The sequence below is a fragment of the Rhineura floridana genome, chromosome 3, assembly GCF_030035675.1.
Source record: "Rhineura floridana isolate rRhiFlo1 chromosome 3, rRhiFlo1.hap2, whole genome shotgun sequence".
Classification (NCBI taxonomy): Eukaryota; Metazoa; Chordata; class Lepidosauria; order Squamata; family Rhineuridae; genus Rhineura; species Rhineura floridana.
In genome coordinates this window covers 36,185,313-36,204,450 of record NC_084482.1, presented here as the reverse complement: position 1 = coordinate 36,204,450, position 19,138 = coordinate 36,185,313, and the positions used below count along the sequence as shown (strand labels likewise).

The 19,138-nt window shown below is 42.5% G+C and overlaps 1 protein-coding gene across 2 annotated transcripts in view; it reads right to left on the bottom strand.

Moving 5' to 3' along the window:
* Positions 1-2,419: 2,419 nt before the first annotated feature.
* The window catches only part of HLF (HLF transcription factor, PAR bZIP family member), a 56,789-nt gene continuing 40,070 nt past the window's right edge, over positions 2,420-19,138 (bottom strand). Inside the window, exons 3-4 of one of the 2 annotated variants that reach the window (XM_061615305.1) lie at positions 11,454-11,674; positions 2,420-9,274 (exon numbers count right to left, since the gene is read on the bottom strand). In XM_061615305.1, coding sequence (XP_061471289.1) covers positions 9,056-9,274; positions 11,454-11,674 — 440 coding nt within the window. In that variant the 3' untranslated portion in view covers positions 2,420-9,055. The remainder of the gene's footprint in view (positions 9,275-11,453; positions 11,675-19,138) is intronic. The other variant, XM_061615306.1, reaches the window with a different exon arrangement.

The following is a 19,138-nucleotide window of genomic DNA, read 5'->3' as shown; positions in this document are numbered from 1 at the left end:
TGGTGATGATGATGGGAGGAAAGAAGAGGGAACTTGAGCATGGGAAGGGAGCCTCTCTCCCCCTGACCTCTTGGCGATGGCGTTGGGGAGGGAGGGACTACGGGATCTATGTATAAAAGAGCTATCTCCTTACATTCTATCACAATCTGTCACAATGCCGCCCTGGACTCCTACTGGGAGAAAAGGTGAGACAGAAATCTAATAAATATATAATAAATCTAGTAGTAACCAGGCAATGAGACCTAAGATTATAGTTATGCTGATGAAGAGGTGGGGATATGCAGATAGAAGCAGGCTTCATTCTCCCCCCTCCTGTATCCATCAAGCTATCTATCAAGTTAAAGGCTCTGCAGGGTGTGCCTGGTAGCACTGAGGGGTCATGAGGAAGTTGCCTCTGTTACCAGTCACGGCTGGAGTTTGATTCCATATTTTAATTGTGATTTTGTTTGTTGTGCACCGCCCTGGGAGCTTTCTGCTATAGGGCGGTCTAAAAATGTAATTAAATAAATAAATAAATAAAAATAAATCCATCCGTGGTCGGTAAAATGAGTACCCAGCATACGCTGGGAGGTAAAGAAAGGCCGGGGAAGGAACTGGCAATCCCACCCCATATATATGGTCTGCCTAGTAAACGTCGCAAGACGTCACCCTAAGAGTTGGAAATGACTCGCACTATAAGTGCGGGGACACCTTTACCTTTTTTAAATGTCTAACAGAATTGGTTATACACCACCCCAAGGTACAAGATCAAGTTCTCAAATGCAATAGGAGTGATTCACATGATAAATAGATTCTATATCTTAGGGGAAATCAAAATGCAGCTTTGTTGCCAACTCTGCTATGATTATTTAATAGTTACAGCACCTGTAACTATTACATCTATACACATCTCCTGTTGCGTATAGATGTTGTACCTCTAGGTATAACAGTTGTTGATATGCCAAAAATCATTTGAGCTGACTTTCCAACATGACACACTGATATGGCTTTTGTGATGGCAATTTAACCTGCTGCTGTCATTAGGGCAATTACATTTGCCATTATTTACCTTTCCTTGAGGACTTAGTATGGCTTACTTGAGATATGCTTTTATTTATCACATTTTGTACCATAGGAACATAGGGAATTGCCTTATATTGAATCAGACCAAGGGTCCATCTAACTCAGTATTGTTTATGTTGATCCTCTCTAGGGTTTCCATCTTCCCCAACTCTACTAATTTTATTTATTTATGATTTGATTTATAGCCCGCCCTTCCTCCCAGCAGAAGCCCAGGGCAGCAAGATGAGATGCCAGGGATTGAACCTGGAACCTTTTACATGTAAAGCACACCTCAGATGTGGGGAACCTTTGGCCCTCCAGATGTTGCCAAAATACCACTCCCATCAGCCCCAGCCAGCATGGGCGATGGCCAGGGATGATGGGAGTTGTAGTTCAACAATATCTGGAGGGCCACGAAAGCAGGCCTGCATGTTCTTTTGTATTGCAGTTTCTATCAAGGGGCCAGGAAGGACTTAATATAGCCTATTATCCAGTCTTTCCCTGGCCATTCTAGCAAATCTCTTATATTACTTCAAGGTACTAACAAGTCAATTATGGAGCAAGTGGCCAAATTCTTGAACTTGTCTATTCGTTTGTTATGTGCCTTCAAGTTGATTTTGACTTATGGTGACCCTATGTATCAGCGACCTCCAATAGCATCTGTTATAAATCTTGTAAGTTCAGGTCTATGACTTCCTTTATGGGATGTTTGGTCTTCCTCTTTTACTACTCACTTGTTTTTCCTAGCACTATTGTATTTTCTAGTGAATCAGGTCTTCTCATTATGTGTCCGAAGTATGATAACCTCAGTTTCATCATTTTAGCTTCTAGTGATAGTTCTGCTTTAATTTGTTCTAACACCCAATTATTTGTCTTTTCCGCAGTCGATGATATCCGCGAAGCTCTCCTCCAACACATTTCAAATTAGTTGATTTTTCTCTTATCCTCTTTTTTCACTGTCCAACTTTCACATCCATACATAGAGATCGGAACCATTGACGATAGTTTGATAGTTATTTGGTCCTTTGTAATTTTGTTTAAGTATTATTTCACTTATTTATATATATTCCCTTTATATATTTTTAAAATGAGGTTGTTATCTGTTTTTATCTGGTGATGCAACGATCTGTTGACTGTAATCAAATTTATACAATTTGATTTGATTTGATCTGGAGGGCCAAAAGTTCTCCATGCCTGCTCTACCATTTAGAACTTGGGATATATCACTTTCTAATACATTATACAGGTTATGTATATGGAAACGCTGTACCCAATGGCCATGCGAAAATTAATAAGCAAGTCAAAACTTTGGATGCAGGCTGATTCACTCCCCCCCCCAATCCTGATGCTTGAAAACAAATCAACACCCAAGAGAAGAAAAATTTAAACCTTTTTATTAAACATTAAAGAATAACAAACAGAAATATTTGGGCTGAAAAGCATACAGAACACAATCCATTTCGTGACATACATTTAATTTGATCGTATTTGTTAAAGTCCTATTAACAAAGGCTGTCTTGTGGTGTTGCCAGAAATGCAATGGTTGATCACTCGAAAGAAAAAGTTTGATTCGGACTAAGTTAATTGCAGTTAGGAGATATAGAAATCAAGGAGACTGAAGTATGACATGACTAAGTTTTCACAATGATTTCAATGGGACCCAAGAGCAACTAATGTAATCTGGATCCAGCCCATAAAATTATATTTATATTTTACAAATAAAATAATATGCAAACCTCATTCTTCCTTTTGTCAAAGTACACACATGTGCTAATGCACATCAGACACACACACACACACCACACACACACATACATACACACTTTTCCAAGCAAGAATAAAGGCTAAGAACCCCACAGAAGAAGCATTAATTCAAAATATAAGGCTAAGTTTTATTCATTAACTACACCTGACTGTCAGGGAATAGCGTGTGATCTTAAATCTAGAAAGCAGTAGCTGACCATTGATGGTACTGGGCCAAAACTGGACTACTGGCAATCACCAGGTAAAGAGAGCCTTTTAGCCACAGCCAAGCTTCTAATGGCTGGTTTCAGGAGAAATTACCAGGAATGTGGAATTTCCTGCAGTCTCCTTCCCAGCAAATTTGCCAGTTTGGGACTTTGTGCGTCAGCTAGCTATGAGTGTTAAGGGATTCGGAGAAGGATTTCTCTTCCTATCCCCATACTGCCATCAGCCTTAGACAGGCCCTCCGGGCACTCTCATTGCTGACCACTGCTACAAGCATTGCAATGGGCATTCGCTGACCAGAACAAAAATTCAGCTCTGACAAATGCCCTGTTGTCATGGCATGGTGCCAGAATTCTTTGTCAGCGGGTTCTGTGCAATCGTGCATTGCAGTAGCAGGCCACCCTTCCAGCGCAATCATGTTTGTCACTTTCCTGACAAAGAGCTTGTCATTTTTCACTTGGTTCAGTCATTTAAATGAAGCTTGCCCATGGTCTTTGGTGGCCTGTCATGAAACCAAAGAAGCAGGCCGGCTGGCCCAGCCAAGCTGAAGATCAAAACATGATCCTCCTGGAAGCAGACTGAAATGCATTTTGAGGATTTGTGGACTAAGCGTGGGCACATGATTAAGAGATTACATGACTGCTCTACTGCACACTGACTCAGTGATTCAATGTAGGTGAACATTATACTTCATCATCATTGACTATTTTTGTATAATTTGTGTGGCATAACAGAATCAAACATAACCTAATCAGTCCTTTCTGCATTTTCCATTGATAGACTTCCATTGATACTTAGAGGCACTAAGAAAATACATCTCTGGCTTTTTAAAAAAAGTTCAGTATAATTATTTTATAGGCCCATTAGTTCCTTTGCAGATATAAAGATCAGGTACAGACTTCATGGCCTTGGATGCAGTGGTGTTTTAAAAAATATTTGAAAAAGAAATATTTTAAATAATTTTTAAAAGCAATTACTTTTTCTTATGGGTCCAACGTAAACCTTTAATTCACCCAACCGAAAAATGTAGGTTGAGTTTGATGAAGCGGTCATGTTACTAGTTCGCCACACATCAAAGTAACATTTTTCTAAGCTGTAATTCTATACCCACTTACCATGAAGTAAGGCCCACTGAACTCAGTGGGACTTATGTCTGATTAGACATGTATAGAACTATGCTGTAAGTCATTTAAAAAAATCACTGAGACTTTTCCAGGGTAAGTAGGTTCTGCATCAGGGACAGGGGATAGCTGGACTACAACTCCCACATCTTTGACCACTGGCCATGCTGGCTGGGGTTGATGACAGCTGGAGTTCCAACAGCAACTGCAGAGATACAGGCTCCTTACAGTATTGCTCATGGAGGCCATAATACTCAGATCCTTTCCTCTCATGCTTCCTGCATGAGGGAGAGACTTAGACACCCATTGCAGACATTAGGCCTGTGTCTGCAGTCATATTTGTATCTGCCATATAGATCTGGAAATTAGAATCTATTTTAAAGATGCCACTTTTGCTCTCCAAATGTGCTCACAGCCTGCCACTGTATTTTTTTTTAAAGTACCTACATTACTTAAAAACCTGGTCACGGAACAGCCAAAGTTAAGCACTTTTAAGTTTCATTGATTTCAGGATGAGGGAATTAAATATGCATTTACCTTTCACACTGGAATCAGTGGGGCTTCACTGAGATTAACTTTGCTTGGATTGTGTCTATTCTGTTCGACAGTCAGTGGAAATTGTGTTTTGCTTTTTACTGGCCAGTAAATAATGCCTTATTTTCTAAATATATGCAACATATTTACTCCCCTGAAATAATGGTCCATATAAAGTACAGGAAGGGGTAACCTTTGGCCCTCTGAATGTTGCTGAACTCGAACTCCCATCAGCCCCAGAAGCATGGTCAATGGCCAGAGATTATGGGAGTTATAGTTCATCCAGAGGGCAACATCCAGAGGGCCAAAGGCTCTCCTCACCTGGTTTAGTAAAACAACTGGGACATCTGGATACATTTTCAGAGGAGGCAAACCTCTCTGAAAAAATCTGCATAGTATTTATTTATTATTTGATTTATATCCCGCCCTTCCTCCCAGCAGGAGCCCAGGGCAGCAATATGGCAAACAGAATTGTCTAAATCAGAGTGATTCTTATCTAAATCACCTTCAAGAATAAGGTGATTTTATGGAATGGAAAAGTATTTGCTTTGAGAAGAAAACAATTCTAGAAAGACATGCAGCACCATAATTTTCTGATTTTCAAAAATGTTATAATTTTCACTTTGTGCCCAGTGGTTGTTTTTTTTTTAAACATTTAAACAGGACAAGAAAGCAACTGTTCAAGCCTGTTTGTGTATAACAAAAGCAAAACATGATACAGATAGTTCACCTGGCTGTGCCTGACCTTGTTCTCCGCCTGGGACATAGTAGGGTGGACAAGGAAATGGAAGGATCAGGGCTGAACAGGACTATAGCCAGAAAGGAGTAAATCACAGGGAGTAAGAGACTTATGGATAACCCTGGCCCCAAGAATCTACATAAGGGGTGTAATTCAAGTGAAGTTTAGTGTATTTAAATGCACTATTATACACCACATTTCAAACTAAGAAGTTTTCAGTTTAATTCCGGAAAGTGTCAGGTGTGCATGTGACAAGCATGCTTTATGTTTTTCAGAAGGCCGTGAATGGCTGCACCTCCCGGTTGAGCGAACACTCGGTGTGAAATGTGTGAAATGACTCCAACTTCCTTTGAATTACTTCCATGGGACAGCACATGCAGTTTACTGTATTGCACTAAAGTATTGGCACTCTGTCTTTTAGTTCAATAGAGACGTTGGTCGGGAAGGGGTAGGGAGACTCTTGGACTTCGCCAGGCTGAACCTCCTTAGAGAAGTCCACCCCACTCTGCAAGAACTGCTGTTTTACAAGGCATATACATGAATTTTAAAAAGCCAATCAAACCACGCTCTTCATGGTGAAGACAAATTCTTGCCATAGCAGCAAATGTGAAATGTGAAAGCAGGCACCATCCTAAACATAGTTGTGTGACTTAAGCCCTGCATCACAATGTACAAGGTGCTTTGTCCATGGCAAATGGGATTCATTGCATTTTTAAAAATAATCCTCGTTGTCAGAATGGGAAAACAATTCCTTATTAGAAATACAAATATTTTGGGCAAAATCCATCCCCATGTGGGCATGGCCAGCTATACATGTGGAGATTCCATAAAGCTCAAGTGAGCTACATTCCCTTTAGCGTTAATGCACAGCAGCGCCCTGAATTGTTGCCAGGCAATGGAGATATTGCACAACTCCCTGTCTCAATCCGGCCCTTGATCACCCACATGCACATTATTCAAGCTCCAAGCACGTGTCAAGTTGAGGAATGTAGGGAAGGTCAGCTTGTGATTCCTCCATGTGCAAGCAGGTACGCCTGCACTGAGATGGATTGGGCCCTGATTTAAAGCACAAAACCCTGCTAATGTGTCAGTGGTAGGCATAAAATGTGAAAGATTTGAAAGGAGACAAACAACAACCTAGAACCTGCTCTCTGTACAATACTAATGAATATATAAAGAGATATTATCTTGACTCTAAACATGTAATATCTTATTTTTATTTCTCCTTGTTGCTTAACATATGCTATATAATCATCGTCTCTCTTCTAAAATACACAATTAGCATTTGTCCTTGAAAAATACTGTACAAAAAAAGCAGCATACTCTAATGATTCCATATAAACTTTATACATTTTATAACAATCGGGTTCTTTTGGTCTTCAGAAAACATTTAAATGGACTGGATTAACCACAGTATGACAACACCATCACCTTTCAATATATACTTGCATCTCCTACATTCATTTTTTCCCCTCGTCTAGAGGAAGTCCACTCTACAACATAACACAAAGCAAAAAGATGAAAGCTAAAAACAACAGGAGGTTTGAGAACCATCAGCTCATGATACAATCAAAAACAAAACAAAACATCTCAAGGAAAAGTAGGATTTTCAAAAGTGACTTCTGAGATAAAATGGCAATGAAGAAGTCCACAGAAAATATATTACAGAAACATTGTATATAAAGCTGAACTGAAAGTCTTTAATCACATAAACAGGACTTTAAGAAATGCAAATGGCAAAGGAAATAATAATAATAATAGCAATAATAATAAACTCTCAGAACTCCAAAACCAGAGATTATCTAAAAGTTTTCATTTTATTCTCTTCTCAGTGATCTGTCTTGAGTCTTTCATGGACACATTTTCACCCCCATCCAGCAAGGACAATCCCTATTAACATCACTGGATTATCTGAGGAGTGGGGTGGGGGTGTAGTCTCCCCACTAACAGATGATCAACACTGTCATCGGTGTCTTGACCAATCACACACATGGTGGGGGAAAGGGGAGGAAATCTACATGCACAGCAATATAGGGAAGGCCCGACCATTGAGGCAAAACTAGGCAATCTCTTATAGTGCCAAAATTCAAGAGCTGCCTGCTTCAGCTATCTTAGTCTTGAAACGCTGTTGCAGCCTGACATTTGATAGGAGGTGCACAGAGGCAGCACGGCAGCTCAACGGCTGGGTTAACATTCCCTGCAGCAGACATGGTGAACCTTTGGCTCTCTAGATCAGCCTTTCCCAACCTCTGTGCCCCCAGATGTTGCTGGACCTCAACTCCCATCAGCCCCAGCCAGCATGGCCAATGGTCAGGAATGATGGGCATTGTAGTCCAGCAGCATCTGGAGGTCCAGAGGTTCCCCATCCCAGCCATATAGCCGAGCAACTGCACTCAAGAGCCACCATCACCCCAAGGTGTAGACAAAATTGTAAAGAAGTGTAAAAGAAGTAACAGGCATTTAAAAAAAGGGAAATAAGAAAACAGTGTCCTTGTCAGCACTTGATAATTTTAATGTTCAGCATATGAAAAATGCAAGTGAAGGAGGGGGAGCAAAATTTTAATTTATCTGAAGGCAGCAAAATGCCTAGACTGGCCCTACATGTGCAGCACCTTCCTGCACCATTGATGGATTGAATTAGAAAATTTAGACCCCATCTGTCCATTGGAGCATTTGCATTCCTCAGGGTGGCTTTCAGCAATTAAAACAAAACAATGTTTGAAGGATCCTTGTAGCAGCCTGTCAATAAGCCTCTACAAATTTGGTGGTGGTGGTTGTTTTTAATAGTACAAAGTTATCTTATTAGATGGGGAAGATCATCCTATATCCACCTGGAACATTGGAGGTAACATGCCAAAGTGTACAAGAGGATTATTGCTTAGGTTCAGGCTTTGCAAAAAAAATAATACATCCCCTGTCATTTATTTTTAGTACTTCTATCAATTTAATTTTGGGTTTTACAGCAATTAAAGGAAATGTAGCTGTGCATTATGCGATCTACCAGGAGAACTATCAGCAGCAGTGTGAATCTGAAGATATTTTTATTACCAGAACTTAAGAACACAACTAAAAAAAGCAAGTCTATAAATTAATATTTCTGCAGTGTAGCACTAAAATATCATTTGTGCATTTTCATTAGAAAGTTAAAAATGCCTGATTAGGCATATTTAAACAATAGATCGGGGGACACACAATCTACCCCCTTTTCCCCTTGTTTCTCATCTATTTTTCTTTTTCTAAATTAAATCAAGAGGATGGCAAAGGATAGGATAAAAATACCTAGTTTGAAGCAGCACTGGAAAAATATACATATATATTTAATAAAAAGCTTACTATGGCAGGTCTCAGCAGTCCAAGTGAAACAGGTCACCCTCCCTGTTCCATAAAAATGGGAGGTGCTGAGATGCGCATGCACACACGCATATTCACCCACCGACCCGTGCATGTGCGTACGCACAGAAGCAAACAAAAAGGTTGTACGTTGGTTTTATTTCTGTTTTCTGGTAAAGTGCTGATGGTGAAAGGCTGGGTTTGGGTGTGATGCTACCAAACAGGACACACACTGTCCATCTATTCAAAGGCCAACCCATCCCATCCCACACACACACAAAAAGGAGGTGGGGAACAGAAAGATGATGGGTGGGAATGCTATTTACAGAGAGCCATGTCGGGCTTCATACTTGGCAAGGACGTTCTTGCATTTGCCCAAATCTTTCCGTAGATCTGCCACCTCCTGGCGCAGAGCAGTGTTCTCCTTTTCAAGGAATGAGGCGCGGATGGCAATCTGGTTCTCCTTCAGCCTCCGGGCATCTCTGGACCGCTTGGCAGCCATGTTGTTCTTTCTACGTCTTGCCCAGTATTTGTCATCCTGCTCATTAATCAGAGAGGAAGAAAGAAGATGTTAGACCTTCAGTAGGACAATGGAGCTCCTTAGGGGCATCAGGAGTTGCCAGAGCACACTTTTAATTGGCATTCTGTGCATCCAAATAACAGTACCCTTCCATTTTTTTTTTAAAAAAAGGTATCTAACTCTCATGTCTGTGTTCACTTAGGGTTTTTCTGAATGTTGTTTAGAGAGTGAGATGGAAGTCAAACACTACAAACAACCCAAAATAACATTTGCATGTTCTGAAACAATCCTTGCAGTGCAATCCCATACATGACTACGCAGAAGTAAGTCTCACTGAGTTCAATGGGGCTTACTTCTAAGTAAGCCGGTTCAAGATTGCAGCCTCACAGTTGTATTATAATGTACCTCAAGAAACTGGCCCCAGAGAGTTAAGTATTTTGAGGCTTGCTGCTATAAATCTTCCTTTCTTTCTAGGAGACAGGAGAGGAGAAGAAAAACCACTCTGCAGCTTGCCTCTTGGCTTAAGCTTGCCTCTTGGCTTATAATTTCCTATCTCAGGCCTCTCTGCAAAAATCAGGTTTAACTTCAATTCATTACTGGGCTATCCATGCCATGTACAACTTTATTTTAACAAGTTACGAAAGCAAATCCTTCAACCCAGGCCTGAAAGAAGGAGGGCTTGCATCAAAGATCATATGCAGCCCAGGATTGGCTGGCATAATCCGCTTAACCCTTTCCAGAACTCGTGCTTTTTAATATGTTTTTAAAACTTTTTTTAACCCCCCCAATGTTTTTAACCTTTTTAAGAAAAAGTCTTGAAAGCTTTTTAAAAAAATGTTTTTAAAGATGTTTTGTTTTAATGTACTTTAAAGTCTGTTTTTATGATGGTTAAAGTATTTTCAGTGCTTTTGTTTGCCGCCCTGGTCTCCTGCTGGGAGGAAGGGCGGGATATAAATCAAATAATAAACAAACAAACAAACAAACTCAACAACCATTCCTCACAATGGGAATCGGAGAAAGTTTTCGCCAAGCGTTCTGGTAAGAGCTGGGGGCAACTCTTGCTGCTATCTTAGATGAAGTGAAGATGATGACGAACTCCTCCGGGATGTCAATGGCTTTCAATACAAAGCCTTAATACGTAGAGGACAATCCACGTACCCAGCTCCCCAGACAGGAAATGCTTTGAGGACTTCTCTGTTCTTACTTGTTCAGTTCCACCCCTTGATGCTATAATTCATAGGTTTATGTTTCTGTGCAAATATGTACATACTGGACACACTGAGATGATAATATCTCCACTTAATAAGCTGGCATATGAACAAGCTTAGTTCCCCCGCACACAGCTGCTTTGCTGCTCCCTTTTCGCAAGCAGGAAAGCAAGTCAAGAAACCGCAGTTGACTACAGTTTCTTGTTATGTCTGAACTGGGAAACTATGGTTAAGGGATTCCAAACAAGCCAGGATATTAAACTTTATGCTACAGTTGAATATCCTGATATTAAGGATACGTATGGGTTATTAGACATACCCCAATAAACCTGTTTTACAAGTAGCAACTCCATACCTAAGAATTTTAAGTCAATTTCCCAAGGACACAAAGGTGAAGCTGGGGACTTGTTTTATTCATATCTCACCTTTTTCTCGTGTGGGAAATCAAGGCAGCAAGCTTTATTTTATGATGGATGTTTGTATACTACCCCCTCCCAGGACACTTCCCATGCATTAAGCATTTTCAAATGGTTCCCCATTCCAACACTGACCACACCTAAGCCTGCGATATCCTGTGCCTCCAGATCATTTCATGTTGTGGGCAACCACTAAGATGTTTGAACCAAAAGCCCGTCCTGTCCCTCACTTTGTGGGTTGCATCATACATTAACTCTTCGTCCACATGGGTCTCAAATTCTTTCCCTTAACTTCTGTGTCAACAAAATTTTTGAATGGTTAAATGGCAGCCCCTTTCATCCCAGAGATTGAGGGAGCCAAGGCAGTGCATGTGTAGGGATAACAACCAATGCAAACTTCAAGCAGATTAGACAGGTCAAACAAAAGTGACACGCTTCAGATTGTTTTTAATAGAAAGATTTCAAGCAGCCCTGTTCTCCAAATGCTGGAAATCCTCAGAGTGGTTCCAGTGCAGGGCCGTACCACCCATACCCCTAGCATAGTTTCCAATAGGTTGGACACCAGTCCCAATTTACCTTCAGATCCTCTGGAATGAAGACTTTGCGGGCCTTCTTAATCATTGGCTGTGGCTTAAGTTCCTCCTCGGAGAACTTGTGCTTGCGAGGGTCAAACATCTCTTGGCCAGGAATGCTGGAAAGAGCGAGATCAGCTGGGTCGGGTTCATACCCCACTGGAACCTGAATGGTCTCGGGATCAATAGGACTTGGTGTGTTGCGATTCGTAGGCAAGATCTGACCTGCAGAAAGCAAAGAAACCATGCTAAGAAATAGAAGGGAAATAACTTTGATAGATTTTGGCTGTCAGTGGTGTAACACCCATGGCATTGTGTGACCCAGGAGGTTGGGGGAACCTGTGGGCCTCCAGGTGATGCTGGACAATAACTCCCATCACACTTGACCACTGGTTATGATTCTACGTGGGTATGATGGCAGCTGGAGTCCAACAGGTTCCCCAGACCTGTTCTATGCTCTCAAGCTTTGCTTCATGGCACTGTGGTATAAAGAAATGCTGGACGATGATTGCACCCAAAGTACACACAAAATGCTGGAATTGTTATTTCTCTCTTATTTGAGCTTGGTTCCCAGCACTTTCCAGAATAACCAAACATTAAGGGGGAAATACAGTAAAGTCCAGGGTGCCACGAAAGACAGAGCCAGGCTGATTCAATGGACGTTTTGGCTTGCGTAATCCTTCTACAGGTGGTACCAATAACACTGGCTTTCAGAAAGGGCTGGGAAGTACCAGGGAGAAGAGAGAGGTGGATCAAAGGGATATTTCTCCCCAGAATACAAAAATGAAAGGGGACAAGGAATACAATTGTTATCCCTTGTACCAAAAACTGAAAGTTTCCTTCTCACACTGTGGGCCATGCCACTTGATGCCAAGAGCTCAATGGCTGAAAACTGGGCATATCCTGTGCGGTTTCACAAACATCATTCATTCATTCATTCATTCATTCATTCATTCATTTATTTCCCACCCTTCCTCCCAGCAGGAGCCCAGGGCGGCAAACAAAAGCACTAAAAACACTTTAAAACATCATAAAAACAGACTTTAAAGTACATTAAAACAAAACATCTTTAAAAACATTTTTTAAAAAACCTTTGAAGACATCTTTTTTAAAAAAAGGTTAAACACACACACACACACACACACACACACACACACACACACACACACACACACACACATATATATATATATATATATATATTAAGGTTTAAAAATGTATTAAAAAGCAATTCCAAAACAGACACAGACTGGGATAAGCTCTCAACTTAAAAGGCTTGTTCAAAGAGGAAAGTCTTCAACAGGTGCTGAAAATATAACAGAAATGGGGCCTGTCTAATATTTAAGGGGAGGGAATTCCACAGGGTAGATGCTGCCACACTAAAGGTCCATTTCCTATGTTGTGCGCAATGGACCTCCTGATAAGATGGTATCTACAGGAGGCCCTCACCTGTAGAGCGCAGTGATCTACTGGGTATATAAGGGATAAGACGGTCTTTCAGGTATCATGGTCCCAAGCTGTATAGGGCTTTGTACACCAAGACTAGAACCTTGAACTTGGCCCGGTAGCAAATGGGCAGCCAGTGCAATTCTTTCAGCATGTGTGACATGTTGGTGACATGTTGGTGATACCCTGCCCCAGTGAGCAGTCTCGCTGCTGCATTTTGCACCAGCTTCAGCTTCCGGGCAACCTCAGGGGCAGCCCCACATAGAGCACATTATAGTAATCCAGCCTAGAGGTTACCAGTGCGTGGACAGTGCATGGCTATCCCAGTCCAGAAACGGCAGCAGCTGTCTTACCAGCCAAATCTGGTAAAAGGCAATCCTAGCCACTTAGGTCACCTGGGCCTCCAGCAACAAAGATGGATCCAGGAGCACCCCACACTACAGACATGCTCTTTCAGAGGTAGTACAACCCCATCCAAAGCAGACAACAGACCAATTGTCTGAACTCGGGAACCACCAACCCACAGTGCCTCTGTCAGACTCAGCTTATTGGCCCTCATCCAGCCCACCATCGAGGCCAGGCAGCGGTCAAGGGCTTGCATGGCCTCTCCCAGTTCAGATGTTACAGAGAAACAGAGCTGGGTATCATCAGCGCACTGCTGACACCTCACCCCAAATCCCCTGATGACCACTCCCAAGGGTGTCATACAGATGTTAAACAGCATGGGGAACAAAATGGTACCCTGTGACACCCCACAGCACAACTGCCAAGGGGCCGAAAGACAATCACCCAGTGCTATTCTCTGAAAACGACCCTGGAGATAGGATTGGAACCACAGTAAAACAGTGCCTCCGATATCCATCTCACAGAGTCGGCCCAGAAGGATACCATGGTCAATAGTATCAAAAGCCGCTGAGAGATCAAGTAAGAGAAACAGAGTCACACTCCCCCTGTCCTTCTCCTGATAAAGGTAATCCATCAGATGACCAAGGCTGATTCGGTCTCATAACCAGGCCTGAACCCAGACTGGAATGGGTCAAAAGAATCTGTTTCATCCAAGAGTACTTGCAGTTGCAGCGCCACAACCCTCTCAATCACCTTCCCTAAGAAGTGGGGTATTTGCGACTGGCTGGTAGTTGTCACAAACCAATGGGTCCAGGGTGGGCTTTTCCAGGAGCAGTTGGATCACCTCATCTTTCAGGTCAGCTGGAACCACTCCCTCCCACCATGATGCGTTGACCACACCCTGGACCCACTCGGTCAAACCCCCTCAGCAAGCTTTAATAAGCCAAGAAGGGCAAGGGTCGAGAGGACACGTTGCTGGCTGCATTATCTCAAGCACCTTGTCCACGTCATCAGGCTGCATCAACTGAAACCATTCCCAAGAAGCTGCAGCAGACGTTGCACTGGACACCTCATTGGGGACTACAATAGATGTCGATGGGGTATCAAGACTGCTACAGAGGGAAGCAACTGTACCCTCAAAGTACCTTGCAAACAATTCACAGTGGGCCTCTGAAGGGTCTAAACCTCCATTTTCTGGAGCTGATGTCAAAAGACCCCTGACAATATGGAAAAGCTCCACTGGACAGATACTTGAGGATGCGATCAAGGCAGAGAAGTGGGCCTTCTTCACTGACCTCACCGCCACACAGCAGGCACGGTTATTATGTTTTACTCATGCCCGATCAGCCTCACAGCATGCTTTTTGCCACTTGTGCTCTAGCCGTCGTCCAGCCAGTTTTATTGCCCTTAACTCACTGGTGTATCAAGGTGCCAACTGGGCTCCACAATGCCGGAGAGGGCATTTGGGGGCAACAGTGGGTCAAAAGCCCGACGTGTCTCACTGTTCCACAGCATGACAAGGGCTTCAACAGGGTCTATCTACTGGGAACTCCCCCAGGGCATTCAGGAATCCAGTGGATTCCATCAGTCTCCGGGGACGGACCATCTTAATCTGTCCACCACCCCTGCAGGGAAGGATTGGAGCCATAAGTCTAAACTTCACTAGGAAGTGGTCTGCTCCTGACAATGGGGTGACATCCACCCCCCTATCTCCAGATCACCCCTTCCTCCATCTGAAGCAAAAACCAAGTTGAGGGTGTGCCCTGCCCTATGCGTCAGGCTGGTGACAACTTGAGAGTTGAGAGTGAGCCAGAACACTAGAAGCAGCCTCAGATTGGACACTGAAATCACCCGGGACGATCATTCTGGGCTCCTCCAATACCACAGCCAAGATGGCCTCCGCCAGCTCAGTCACATAAGCTGCTGGGCAGCAGGGTGGACGGTATATCCTACGACTAAATAGTCTGCTGTAGAGAGGGTAGAATCAAAAGGCAATGTCTGATGATAAAGAGGCCTTGTTCACATATTCCATTTGCCGGGGTGGATGGATAAGGAGCATTCTCAGATAATCAGCTAATAAGACGGAAAGTGCTTGTCTCACACATTTTACCATTTTCTGAGCATTTTTGAAGATGTTCAAAATGTGTTATATAGATACTGGCCTAAATCCAAGCCACGAACTAGGCATACTTGAGCCCATTGGTTCCTTTTTTCCACTCTATACCATTATGATCATCCACCAAGCAATATGCCTGCTTTCATGCCTCTGAAGCATTCCTTTCTTATGCTGGTATGTGTGACTAAAAGTGCAAACATGTGCATGTTTACTTGGAACCCACTACATTCACTGGGGCTCACTCAATGCTCTGCAGACTTGTCTGATGATGTTCCACTGAGCTGAGTGGGACTTACTTCAGAACAGTAAATACTCATAGAACTGTGCTGTTGATCCATACTAACAGGCAAGAGCTATGCAGCATGGGAACTCATGTACCATATTGTTCCCATGCATAGAGAGACAAATGTCTCATTTTCCTTCTTCTAGCTCTTAAAAGTCAAAACAGGACTCTGGGAAGAGACCAAACAGATGCACCATTTCCCTGACATGTCTTGCTTAATTGGTGAATAAACAGCACAATTCTATGCACGTTTACTCCAAACAAAGTCCTACAGAATTTCTAAGTGTGCATAGCATTATAGCCAGAGATAAGCACTTCTGCAAGATCTGAAGGAGATGCCACTCTCCACATTCATAGCTTTGTGCCAGGGATGGGGGGGGACCTGTGGCCCTCCAAAAGTTGTAGAACTCCAACTCCCATCAACCCCAGCCAGCATAGCCAATGCTAAAGGAGGATGGCAGGTGTAGTCCAACAGCTTCTGGAGATCCACCCTTGCTTTATTATTTGAAGCATAAATCTCTGCCTCTTTTCAGGAATGCATGCTATTATCTAGTCTAACTCTTAATCATAATCTTTGCAATCACCCTTTACATATATCTCAAGGTGATCTACAAACATACCACATTTTCAGAATCAGCTGAAGATAGGTTTAAAAACATTGTATAATGAATACCATCCACCTAAGGCACCTCATCCAGCTTGAAAAGCTTATCGAAATAGAAATGTCTTCAACAGTTTCCAGAAGGACATATTTCAATAGGAATTCTGTTCCACAGAACAGGGGCAGCCACACTGAAAACGCTGCTCAGAGTTACCATAGAGCGGGTTTCTGTTATTTTTGGGACTTTAAGGAGAAACTCTCCTGCAGATCACAGTGACCTACTGGGTATACAAGGGATAACATGGTCTCTTCCCATTTGGCTAAACAGGGAAAAACAATCCAAGTGTGAATGACAGAGATCAGAGAGAGAGAGAGAGAGAGAGAGAGAGAGAGAGAGAGAGAGAGAGAGAGATCTTTGTCTCCTTCCTCACATTTCAACTTAAAGCATTCCATATCTTTGTGTTGTGTTGATTCGCTCAAATGCTATCAGGGATCCCAACCAGGAAGAAATCTTTGAAGGGAATCCATTGCTTAAAAGCAGCCTTGTCTTGTGGTGCTAGAACTCACTCAACCTAACACAATTCTTATATGTGCATTGGTACTGCTATGCATGAGCAAATGATAGTTGGCTGTGTGTCCTCTGTCCTGTTCCAGAGGGATAGGTATTTCTGTTGAACCTCCCACCAAATCCATACTGGGTGTTGGGTGTTATTTTTAGGATGCTTACATTCATTCCAATCTAAGGTGGGTCAAATGAGGACAGTGTACAAAAGGTCACATATCTAGCAGCAAGAGCAGCAGACTAATTCTTCCTCAGCAAACTCCACAGCTGTGACAACATCCAGTACAAGAGATGGTCAGCAAACCATAGGCAGGTGAAATGGGAAACCCATGGGACTTCTCCCCAAAGCTAAGGCAAACACTTGGTTCCACATTATCATCACTCTGGGGGCCATGCTGCTCTGCAATATTCATGCTCGCCCTTGATCCAAAGCACAGTAACAAGGAATTCTGTTCAACTGAAAAATTAACATAGGATGCCTCCTTATATCAGTCAGACAGGAGATCATCCATTCATCTAGCTCACTGTTAACAAGGCATTTTTAAGTAATAGATATGTGCCCAAATGGACACCCAGTCCTAGCTTTTCGACACAATGGGCACATCGAATTTAGTTAATGAGCCAAGAATCCACATTGGATTCTAAATAGATGTTGCGGGCTGGGGGAGAGAGAAAACCTCCTTTGCAAAGAGGTAAAGTATTGCCTTTACTACAAAATATAAACATGAAATAACAAATATTTTCTTTTCAGTTCTGTCTAATCCCAGAACAATTTTCCTGTGATTTTAAACTTCTGGCATTAGAGAATTCAGTGTTTTTCGTTTTCATTGTGTGCTATGCATTTTTTAAAAAATCTTCTTTAAGTTACCAAAAAAAAAAAATCCCCAGATATATTTTTGTAATACTGAAACAGTTGTGTTTTTAATCAATTTTTTAAAGTTCAGAAATTAGTTTTAGAGATTCGTAGTAGTAGTAGTAGTAGTAGTAGTATTTAATCATCATCATCATCATCATCATCATTATAATGTATTTGCAAAGGTGTATTCACGCCTCTTTTTTAGTTTGAACCACTTCTACCTCACTCCAAATGTCAGGGCTTGTACATGGTACTTACATGTGCAAGCCATCTCAATAACAAAATGGATACCCAGTAGCACGTCATTTAAAATGCCCTGCACTGTAATCTACACTGGGGTGGAGAACTTGCTACGGTTGAAGGGAGTGGAAGTCAAAAACAACTGGAAAGCCACAGGTTCCTCATCACTGGCAGGGCCGGCACCAGCCCACTGCCAGCCCCTGCCTCCCCTCTGTGTGTAAATATGCCCGGTTGGCCACCTCGCCCATCAGCGCGGGCACCTGCCATCACCCAAGATGGCAGCAGAAATGTGTTGATGCCCCTGCCATCATCTTGGGTGATGGTAGGCATGTACGCTGGCACACTGGTACAACCTGAAGTATTTAAGTGCGTGCCAAATGTGTGAGCATCTGGAGGTAATGTTGGCTGGGAGAGTGGAGCTCCCACTTTGCAATCCGCGCTACTGTCTGGTCATAGCCTGCGACCCGATGCTGGTGGGGTGGTCCTGAAGGGGGAGACACCAAAGGGGAGCTGGGTCTCTCTTTTGGAGTGTGACAATGGTAAGGACAGTCTTCCATGGGTGATTGGTTGTAGATGGGCTTGCTCCCATGTGAGAGACTGGAGCAGCCTGGGTAGTGGTGGTGGGGAATGTGAGTTAACTTGGCTTCCAAGTGAGAGGTGGAATTCAAGGGAGCTGTGTCTGAAGTGAGAACATGAATGCAGCTCACAAAAGTAATTGGTTGGTATTTGCTAACTTTGCTATTTTATATTGTTTTCATTAAGTTATTGCATTTATTTTATTTTCCTTTTGAATTAATATGTTGTTCACTGATTTGGAGGCCTTTGGGCCAGAAAGTGGTCTATAAACACACCATAATGTAACATCCCTAGCTGGTGTGGCCACTGGAAGACTTTGCTTCCTTCTACCTGTGCTCAATAATTGAACAGGGAAGAAATACAAATCAAGCAGAACCTGCCTCCCTCTCTTCATACCATTCCGGAGTCAACTAGTCTTATAAGATTTCAGCAATTTAACTAAGAAGTCCCACCCTCTGGAATTCCCTACCTTATGATCTTCGCCATGTCCCCTCCCTGGCAGGTTTCCGCCGCGCCTTAAAGACCTGGCTATTCAGACAAGCCTACAGGATCTCAGGGGTGGACTAGTTTCATTTTGTTATGAAATATGGGTGGTTTTAGATTAAATGTGATTGTTTATAAGTGTATTTTATTCTTTTATTGTAAGTCGCCTAGAGTGGCCGTT